At 33.4% G+C, this 12,027-nt stretch overlaps 1 protein-coding gene across 50 annotated transcripts in view; it reads left to right on the plus strand.

The window, feature by feature from the left end:
* The window catches only part of LOC126978526 (protein Jumonji), a 150,139-nt gene that overhangs the window by 9,544 nt on the left and 128,568 nt on the right, over window positions 1-12,027 (plus strand). For all 50 annotated transcript variants that reach the window (XM_050827384.1, XM_050827393.1, XM_050827404.1 and 47 more), the window contains exon 2: window positions 6,641-6,807. In XM_050827384.1, coding sequence (XP_050683341.1) covers window positions 6,641-6,807 — 167 coding nt within the window. The remainder of the gene's footprint in view (window positions 1-6,640; window positions 6,808-12,027) is intronic.

The following is a 12,027-nucleotide window of genomic DNA, read 5'->3' on the forward strand; positions in this document are numbered from 1 at the left end:
TGTGTTTTCGCTTCATGACAAACTACTTTAAAGAGCTTGGAGTAGCTTTTTCTTCACTGTTATTGTAATGTATCTCATAATAAAGGTCATATAAGCGTTTACGACTTTTGTGGATACCCATTGTTGCCCAATCATTAAAACAATGTTTGTTGTTTACTGTCACCGTTACTGGAGTAAAAATCCTGTCAAATTCCTCACAGAAGGAATTGAAGACTAAGTTATAGTGAAAATTAGCAGTTTCACCACAGTGTAAAAATGGTAATAGTAACATTTGAAAAAATATTATCTAAACAGGTTGCTGTTCTAGAAGTGATTCTAGTAGTTTCCCAAAATACATTGAACAAATTAAAACTTTGAAATAAATTTTTAAGGCTAGTACAATTGGCCGAAGGTTCAAGCAAGTTTATATTAAAATCTCCACACACTATAATTGACTTGCTGGTTTTGCTAAATTTTATAGTACCTCTTACATTCTATGTTGGAATTGTTCATATGATGCAGTGCGGTATACACAATAATAAATTGCTCTAGTTCTATACAAGCTATCTCAATAAGTTGTTCTATAGAGAGATTAACAATATCTCTTCTATTTTTACATTTTAATCTATTATTAATAATAATTAAGGAACCTCCATGTATTGCCCTACTTCTACAAAACGAACTGACTACTTTATGTTCTCTAAAACTAAACTGGAGCTGATGACTCTTACGCCAATGTTCTGTAATACATAATATATCTATATTACTGTAATACATAATATATCTATTAAATTTCTAATACCTTACTTGAGATACCTTGTATATTCGGGTGAACAATATTTATGAGCTTTATATTATTATTATCCCTAGCAGTAACATTTATATTTGGTAAATGTTGCCTATTTTGTATGATATTGCAAGAGTTGTCTTCCCTTGTCAAATAACTTAATTTAAATTAAATGAAGAAAAATCTTCATTTTTATATTTTTGTACATTAGTACTAATACATTCCCCAATAGAGGCTTGTATGTCGATTATTTTACAATTTTGGCCAATAGAGGCATGTTTATTAAATAACACTACAGAGGAAGTAGTTTGTTGACTAAGACTATAAGCTACTAAAGCAGCCAGCTGTCGCTTAACTCTAAATGGTAGGTATAAGTTACCATTAGTTATTTTCAGATTATAATTAATGAATTTATTTGTATCAAATAAAATTAAATTTTCATTATATCCCATGTCATCTCTGAATATATAATGTAATGATATATGGACTAGTGTTATTGACACAATTGAAATTCCCATCTCATATTTCACAAAAAAGATGCTTTACTTTGTTAACTTGAGCATTTTAGTTTTGTTTTATGTTATTCATTATAAGCAGTCATTTATATGTTACAATAATTATTAGTCTAGTTGCTGTGACAAAAACAATCCAGTTATGTTTATCTATGTACTGTTGGGCTATATATATATCATCCTGTTGTCTGTAAAGCGAGCTGCTTTATCAGTAATACCAGTAGTTGCATTTGAAACAAAAGCTTTTATCTCAATAAAACGTTCAGTAGGGATAACAGAGAGTGTTGTCATACTGAAATATGTAGGGCAAGTCTGTTAGCCATTAAGTTGGCATAGCGACATCCCATTCTGCAGGACACACACCAAGAAAGGGAAGATATTAGTAGTATAACTTACAGTTTCTTGCACAGGAATACATATCTTAAAATGAAGAATTATTATTAGGTGGACCTGGAGCATACTTCTTTCTCCTCTATATCTAATATCTTTAAATGAGCAATTCTTATTCTTCTCTTTCTTCGTATATATATATTCTGAATCTCGGAAACAGCTCCAACGATTTTAATAAAATTTAGTATAGAGGTAGTTTCGGGGGCGAGAAATCGATCTAGCTAGGTTTCAATTTAAAAAAATTGTAGTTTTATCCGTGGATTAATGAGAAACAGCTACAATAACATTACAATACAAAGGTAAATTTCGCTACTAGATACAAGACTATAATAGCTCATTGGGTGATCCGGAAAGCAGAAGACCCCGGTTCGAATCCAGATGTCCAATTAGTTTTTTTTTTGTTCAAGTCTTGTACATTCCTAAAAATCCGAGCAAGGCTCGGTCGTCCGGATATTTTTCTTTAATTGTATAGTAGGTTTTTTGAATAAGGCAATTCTTTATAACTTTTTGAATTTAGGATGTGAAATACTATATTATTTTGGATTTTTTTAAATACCTGCACACTGAGACAAAGAAATGTATTTTGTATATTACCTTTATTTTTATTTTTGTATTGGATTCTTTAGAATACAGATTTAAAACAAATATTCTTTCGATTTCAGCTGCTTCCCCCATAGCATAATTTCATATTATGTAATGCTATGGAAATAACTGAAATAAATCAATCTCGCTGTGTTGGTATCACTATGAATTTTAATTCTTCTGATAGCAAAAATAACACAGCACAGAGTTTATTTGAGATTGTCTCAATTTGAGAGCCCCATCACAATTTTTCATCTTATAGTATTTCAAAAAATAAAGTAGAATCTAACAAGTTTTAAAGGTTCCCCATTTAAAATTCTACTTCATGATACTCTTTTAAAATTTGTTAGAGTTAATTCAATACATTTTGTTTTGCTCACATTAGGTGAGAAATTATCTAACCTGTATGATTTAGAAACTTTTTCAATGACATGTTTATTTTATCTAAATTCTGTGAATATCAATCAATATTATATTTTTTTTTATGGAAAAAGAGGACAAATGAGTGTATGGGTCATGTGGTGTTAAGTAATTGTCACGTCCCACATTATTTTGCAACACCAGAGGAGTCACAGGAGCGTTGCCGGCCTTTATGAAAGGTGTACGCAGTTATTTGAAGGTACCCATGTCATATTGTCCCGGAAACACTGACTGTCTGTGAACTGAACTGTCTTCTTTTTATGTTTTATTATAAACTAATACAGTGTCTGCAAAAAGAACCATCTAACATTCTTTCAAGGCTGCAAATGGCAAATTATTAATACAGAGGAATAAGAAAGGTCCTACAATTAAACACTGATACACACCCATGCGCAGTACAGCTCCTTTTGAATGTCCGTTATTAATTACTACTTTCGAGCTTCTATTAGCTAAATATGAAGTAATAAGATCAAGTGATTTGCTTCTTATTCCATAATAATTCATTCCATTCTACCCTTATCCTTATGGATGTCTATGCAATCAAATGTTTTCAAAAGATCACAGAATATTCCTACAGCATTATCCGCATTGGTGTCTCTCCCAAGCATTAAATATGAAACAAATCAACGCCATAACAGCATCAGATGTTGAATGACCTTTCTTAAAACCAAATTGTTTAGACTATTAAGATGTTCCTGCCAGAGAAATAGTTTAACAATTGATTTAATATTTTTTTCTCAAAATTTTGCTAATTGTTGGTAGAACAGAAACTGGTCTATAATCTAATAATAGTGATCAGATGTTAGTGAATTTAATATTCTTTTTAACCGACTTCAAAAAGGAGGAGGTTCTCAATTCGATCGGTTTTTTTTTATGTATGTACACCGATTACTCGGAGATTTATTATCCGATTTACGTAATTCTTATTTAGTTTGATGTGGAATAGATGCCATTTGGTCCTATAAAAATTTTACATAGCTTACATTTTACACTTTGGCCCAGTAGTTCCTTTCCTTTTATGAAAATTTTTCTCTACGTGGATGATATTGTCTTTTTTGTTACGGCTTTTTAGGAGTATTCATTCATGTTGATTATGTATTATTATTATTAACTGACACTAAAAAGCAAAAAAGAAACTACTCTTAAAAAAACCGACTTCGAAAACTGTAAAGTATCAAACAAATTAAAATTTAATTTAATACACCTCTTATGCAAATCTTTACCTTTAATATTAAAAAAATACTATTATTTATATGTGCTACCTATTGATAGGTTTTAATTCGGTGCCAAGCCCTAAGCAGAATAAAAAATAATATTATTAACAGCTTACATACTGTAATTATTAAGGTTGTCTGGTAAGAGGTGTATTAAATTAAATTTTTAGTTATTAGATACTTTTCAGTTTTTCAAGTCGGTTTTTTAAACGTAGTTTTTTTTTTATATCAAGTATGTCACAATCACTATCTTTGTGTTATACAGTTATACTGGGTGGCCTAGAAGTGGACGTCCAAAGCTAAAATTTGAAAGCCTCATGGTGATGAGTATCCGAATCACCCCTATGTATGTTCTACGATTTTGTGATTTAGGACTTTTTTCCAATTTTTTTGAACACTTAGTTAATTATATTGTTGATAATTATCAACTACAGTTGCAATAACCACATAAGAAACTATGAATGGTTTAGACAGTGCCGAACAAATAGGTATGGACCCAAATGCAATTTTTAAAACTCACCATATTCTTGGTATTAGTAATATGTTTTTATACCGGGCTATTAATAGGTATAATGAGACCTCCTCTGTTTGTGACAGAAAAAGATCTGGCCGTCCACGTAGTGTTCTTCGAAAAACGTGATCACAGCAGTAAGTAATTCGAAGAAATCCTGTCCGAAAGCAAAAGATTTTATATCGGAAGAAGAAGATAGCACCTAGAACCATCTCGCGTATTTCAAAAGATGACTTAGGACTTGCAGCCTATAAGAGACGTACTTATTTTCATAATTATCAGTTATTTATTCATTTAAAAAAGAAGTTACATCGGTACGCAAAGGGAGGCCACAGAAAAAAAATGTTTACGGATGAGAATTTTTTTACAATTGAGCAGAATTTTAACAAACAAAATGACCGTATTTATGCTCAAAGCTCTAAGGAAGCTTCCAAATCGACAGAGTGCAACGTGGGCACTATCCGACTCCAGTGATGGTTTAGTGGGGTATATATATAGCTATGAAGGAGTGACTGAAAAAGTTATCAAAACTTCGCCACAAATGTATCAAGCTAGGTAGAAGCAAGCTCGGAGTAGGCAGTCTTGGTCGGAAACGACTATTTCGGATTTCATCAGAGCTGAAGACCTAGTCCCGGTCTTGAAGAACAGTGAAGAATTTTCCTATGGAAAGAGAGTGTGCTTCTTTTGATAACTGGCATCTAGATTTAAAAGACTGTATTGCAGCCAATGGAGGCCATTGCATCGAATCAGCTTTTCATATTTTAAATTGCTTTTTATTTATGTATTAAACTGACACTAAAAATTTTGGTTTTTCTTTTTTCAGTATTTATGGCAAGTCTTTATATATATGTATATATTAGTCTTGCCTATATATTATATAGTCTTGCCTAGTAATATATATATATTATACGAATGAGACACTTATGAATGTCAAAAAAATGTTTTATTGAACCACTATCAATCCGTAAAGGCTTGACACACACATTTCACACATACATTTCAATTACAATATATTACAGTAGAGTAGACATGTGATTTAAATAACAAATGCTACTTTTAGGAACATTATATTCATATCAAAGTACTTATTTATTGCATTCATTTTAATAATCTTTGACGGAGTTCAATCATGTCAGATTGTTTTAAATCTAATTAAAAATGAATTCGAACATTTCCAAGAGCATGTATATTTTTATTATGATATGATTTACAGAAAAAATTCAAACAAATTTTTAAACCGCCTGCATATTATAATATAATTGGTCCTAGCACAACAATGCTACACTTGGATAATATTTTGTTTATTAATCACCACCTTCTTGGCGTAAGCGAAAACACTACTGTGCAAAGCTACTGTGTAATGTATGTACGCGAAACCTTGTTCGAGACCATGAATATATATATATACATAAGTTTATGGAACTTAGAATAACAATACAATACTATGGTATCAGATTATGGACCCTTGACGTTAAATTTGAAATAGTTGCCATGAGATGGATTTTCTTGATGCTGCTAATCTGCATTGCGAGGAATTTAAGTTCTTATAATTATTAATTTTAAATAGAATTTCACTTAAACGAACAATGCGAACATGAATTCCAAGAGTCCAGCAAATTCATTCTTACATTCGTATTTTAGAATATAGTACTTTAATTTTAGTTTCTTTTAAAGGTTGTATATTCCTAAACCAACTGCTGCACTTCATTTAAATCATTATCTTAAAATAACTTGTCATTTTTATAGAAATCTATTTATTGTTTATTGACATTTGATTTGTAAAATGGTACCAACTGATAGATTTTAAGACATAAGGCATTGCGAGAAAATAAAATAAGTAGTTATATTTTAATTGTATTCATTTTAAATAGGAAATGACATGAATCAGCAAAGCGAACATAGATTATAAATAAAAAAATATTCAGCAAATGGATATATACATTTTGTATTTGCGAATGTACCTATAGTTTCTTTTACTGACCAACATCAAATAGAAGTTTGTATATTGTTACAATAACTGTAACTTCTACTATTTATATCATAATCCTGCAAAACACTTGTTATTTTTACACTGGGTAAAAGTTAGCGGTAATGGATAAGGCCTATCTCAAACCATCAGGTGAACGCCCACTCGGCGTGTCACCTTTACTCATAAAAAATAAATTAATAAAAGGATATACACAACATGTTGAGTTTGCTGCTTCTTTGATACTATACAGTAAATTAAAAAAATTGTTTGACTCAGGCGGCCGCAAGCACAGCGGAAGTATGCACAAGGAGTAGTAATTCCGCGGAAACCACGCCGCCACGTCACCAGGACTTCGGAACTCCCCATTTCAAGTGAAGACAAGGAAAAACTCATCAAAGTAAGGGCAACCGTCCATGCAATGTTGGATGTGATATCGTTTGAAGGTAATTTTATTTATTCATTAATATAAAGTTTAAAAAAATTAAAATGTAGCAATCATTGAAATATTACTTTACTTCAATTAAAATATAAAAATTGTTCATAATTTATTTATTTATTAGCATCGCCAACACAATAATAACTAATAACGTTATATATTATTCTAAATAAGTCTAAGTGTTATTGCACTTACAGGCACCAACCACATGCAAGTGTAACATAAATAATTTTTGAATTTTAACAACATACGAACTAATACTAAGATACAATATAATACATTTATATAATAAGATACAATGCAACTATAAATTAGTTTCTATAAAGTGAAAATTAATTAAAATGAACACAACTTAAATACGACAGAACTAAAATATTACATTACAGTGGAGTCATTTTAATAGGTAACATAGCACGTCTGTCAGTTTTATCTTCATAGTGAGGTGACCTGCTCAACATCGATTAAAGTACGTTAATCGATACGGACTTGAAACATATGTGAATTTTAAAAATCATCAGGCGTATCCCTGTCCCATTAGTATTTTTTCTTTTTTAAATTTAAGGAGGAAAATAAGACAAGTACATAATTTAACAAAATAATTCATTTATTCAGATGAACTATCATAACTGTTATTAGTATCGTCATCTTCATCACTGCTGTCAGCACTCAGAGATATTATTAATTCATTTTAAATAATATATATTCTATTCTCACAACTGTAAAATTATTTTCTTTGTTTTCTCTACGACTTTTCTCCAATCTTTTTTAGTGACTTCTGCACCCGCAGTTTGAAGCAGAGTCATCATTTTCGCGCTGACCCTTTATTTGTGCCCAAATAAGCTCGATGGCGTTATACTGGCAATGGTAGGGAGGCAATCGAATAACTTCGTGTCCATGCTCTTGGGCTAGTTCATCGATTACGTAGCGGAGCTTGGACGGTTTAGATGCTTTTACCAGATTACCAGACTCAACTTTTAATAAAGTCGGACTTGCATCCACACCATTTCTTACCAGCCACGAGACAAATTCTCCCTTTTTATTTGCTTGAGTTGGTGGTTTATCAACTTGTACAGAATGATTGGTGCATTGTCCATTATAATTTTCGGTTTTTTAAGCTGACTAGCAGCTTCTCGAACCACTCTTTAAAACCTCAAAGTTCATTTCCTCATGGTAATCACTTGTAGTTTTAGAGGCGAATGCGAGGAGGCAGTCTGGAATAAAAGCTTGAGAAGCTGATCCCGCGTGACATATAATAAGTCGGGCTCCTTTTTCCAATGGAACATTTGCGGATGTGACATTTTCTATAAAATCAATATGGGTATCATTTTTGAGATTTTCGGTGTGTCGGTGAATTTTATTTTAACATACAATTTTATTTCAGTCTTCGTTTTTTTACGTCCAACATTATCCGCTTCAACGCCCTCGAGAATCATGAAAACAATACCCATGACGAAAAACTTGATAAATTTTTGAAGCCGCTATCTTGACTTTTCATTTTGGCAGTACTAGCTGGTATTAGTATCAACACTTTTTGTCCAAAATAAATAAATATAAAAAAAACATAATAGAAAACCAATAAACCACACTCATAAAAAAATGATAATAAATATTGCAGCCGCCATCTTAGTGTAAATTGTGAAGTATGTTCACGAATTTAATAATAATCGACCTCACAGACTTATACTTCCAATACCTACTAATTATAATAATAATAATATAAGAATAAATCATTCTTATATACTATACTACTTTATAGTTTAAAAAACGAAAACTGGAGTTTTGATGGAGCCGAGTTCAAATAGACGTATACCACGCAATACGCTGGCATTTTTAAAAATATCGCGGAATCAAATAACGTGACACTCGACTCATATTGACCGCGAAAACTGCTTAGGGGCCTCGTCGATGTGCATGTTTGTGTGAGTGTGTCATTTCGACCGTTTGTATGTAGTTTCCGTACTGGTACTTATGTCTACTGTGGCATCGGTTTCCATACTAAAATGACATGATGCCACTTGTTTTTTCTGTTCTGTGCTTTAGTTATTTTCGTAGTATTATGTCCTATGGTATATTGTTATGGAGCAGTGCAGCCGATATTAATACCATCTTTGTGCTGCAGAACAGGGCTATTCGCGCTATTTGTAACCTAGGTCCTAAAGAAACATTAAGAGATAAAATTAAAGAAATAAAAATTGTTGCTTCTCAATATATACTTGATATTGTAACACTTCCCTTAAAGCCGCGCATAGTATCGGAATACTGGGTCTCGAAATCTTAAGCGATTGCCAATTCCGTGGCCATCTGGAGGGAAGAGCCAAATTGGCTTCGAAGAAGCTGGGCGTCATCAATAGAGCACGGAATTACTTCAAGCCGGCCCACATTCTAGCGCTCTACAAAGCGCAGGTCCGGCCACACATGGAGTATTGCTGTCATCTCTGGTCTGGCGCACCCCAGTATCAGCTGGATCCATTTGACCGCGTGCAACGCAGAGCAGATCGAATTGTCGGGGAACCAGTGCTCTGTGAACGGCTGGATCATTTGGCGTTGCGTAGAGACGTCGCTTCATTGTGTAATTTCTACCGCATTTATCTCGGGGAGTGTTCCGATTCCTATTGATGAAATCATAATTTTGCGCGGCGGCCATCTTGGATTTCAAAAATGATCCCAAAATCGTTCTCTGCACCCTCGATAACCTCGGATACGATACCCATATTGTTGAAATCATAATTTTGCGCGGCGGCCATCTTGAATGTCAAAAATGATCCCAAAATCTTTCTCTGCACCCTCGATAACCTCGGATACGATACCCATATTGATGAAACCATAATTTTGCGCGGCGGCCATCTTGGATTTCAAAAATGATCCCAAAATCGTTCTCTGCACCCTCGAGAACCTCGGATACGATACCCATATTGTTGAAATCATAATTTTGCACGTCGGCCATCTTGGATTTCAAAAATGATCCCAAAATCGTCTCTGCACCATCGAGAACCTCGGATACGATACCCATATTGTTGAAATCATCATATTGCGCGGCGGCCATCTTGGATGTCAAAAATGATCCCAAAATCGTTCTCTGCACCCTCGATAACCTCGGATACGATACCCTATTGCTGAAATCATAATTTTGCGCGGCGGCCATCTTGGATTTCAAAAATGATCCAAAATCGTTCTCTGCATCCTCGACAACCTCGGATACGATACCCATATTGCTGAAATCATAATTTTTCGCGGCGGCCATCTTGGAATTCAAAAATGATCCCAAAATCGTGTCTGCACCCTCGAGAACCTCCGATACGATACCCATATTGCTGAAATCATAATTTTGCGCGGCGGCCATCTTGGATTTAAATAAAAACTGCGTTTACTGCACACGACGTTATGCGACAGAATTGCCATCTAAAGTTCTAATAAACTACTAAACGAATACATCAACCAATTATCAAAAATACATAGGTATTAAAAAAAAAAAACAAAATTCAAACTTGCTAAAGTGTCAAATTCATTTGATTCCTGCAATAAACCTTTAAGTACGTGTATGTGTTTGAGCGGTGTCAGTGTAGTGGTGCGATTCGATTCCTCTCTGTTTTGAGAACGCGTCCTTTATACAAAAGTTATTGAGTAGAGTAGCGGCATCATCCACACATACCGTAAATATGTAAAGGTATTCTGTCAGCATTTTATAAGGGATTATATATATAAAAAAATTATATAATACATTTTAAGAATCTGAAGGAGAGCCCTCTGCAACAGGATCACCCTGCCACCACAAGCAGCGCCCGTTCACGAGCATGACGCATAAGTCAGCCATCGCCTCCCTCAACCATATTTTAGAGAAGGGGATGACCCGTCTCATGTCGCCGCCACAAGTAGTGACATTTAAGCGAGCATGACGAAGCCTGTTACGAGAACTCAAGCAAACGACATTAATGGATCTACATATTGTTGCAATACTCACAAATTACCTCTACTTACCTACCTTACAATTTGACAATTCTGCTTAAAATTAATATCATAATATGTTAACATAATTTATAATTATTAATATTATATTTTTACTAACTGTTGCCGCTTCAGAATAATCCCTTATACTTGTCCTGAAATCCATAAATTCAATCCATTTCAAACTTTCCCTCCTTACATGCACATCCGTGATGTGCGCCATCTGGCAAACTGTCAATATAGAACTCTTAATGGCCGCGTGCGTAACCGCATCGACGCTCACGAAAAGTATAGAAATTTAAGGTCTAAGATCGATCAATCGCCTGGACAACAGTGTACGTTCAAGTTATAGTGCTAAGTCTACCAGTAGTTATATATGATTACCAAAACATTAAGTATTAGTGACGTGTGAATTGGCAAAAGAGGTGTGCTCCTGACCAGTGAGTATTCCTTCCAAAACTCCCAGTTTTGTAGTCACTATATTTGTTCTTGTTTGAAGCCAACTAGGTATTGATATTCTATGTTTCGGTGACTTGGGTAATCTGAAATATATCTAACATATGCACCAATCCATACACGTGTTCATGTGCCAACATAAATTCTGATCCATTCGAGCCAAGGATATTATTTTAATTTAACTTAATATATATACAGTCCAACCAATTTAATTATATCAAGTGTTATTGTTTATTTTAAACACTGATATTACTTATTCTGATTTTGGTTTATTTGAAAGTAACTCATTTATTTCAATCATAACCCGCTTAAATTGAATGCTTGTATTTGGTGCATATATTACTCAGACAGAATGACATTCTTATTTCGTCGTATTATACCATCGCTAACTTTGTATGTGCATTGAAACGTTTTACCGGTCAACTATCTGATCGCAACTTGAGGGTAGATTAATACTGCGTCGCATTCTTTAACTACAACTGACTGCGAACATAAAGATTTACTAGATACATATTATTTATCTACTAACTAAGCTAGATTACTGTTACGTAGGTCAAATATAACTTGTTAGATATTAATAGATATTATTTCATTTCGCTAGGCAGTGTTGTAATTGTTGTTGTTGCTTGTACACATCTATATTTGGTCATTATGTCTAAAGAGGAGAATTTGTTTATAATGTATACGTCACAGCGTGAATATGTTTTTCGTGCAATACAATTTTTATTAGATTTGTCGGTTCTGTTTTCAGATTCGAGAAAAACCCAACGCGTCGTTAATTAGCCAATTTAATGCTAGATTTTCTAAAATTGAAAGTATTCGTGAAGAA

This window comes from Leptidea sinapis, chromosome Z, assembly GCF_905404315.1.
Source record: "Leptidea sinapis chromosome Z, ilLepSina1.1, whole genome shotgun sequence".
NCBI classification, from domain to species: Eukaryota; Metazoa; Arthropoda; class Insecta; order Lepidoptera; family Pieridae; genus Leptidea; species Leptidea sinapis.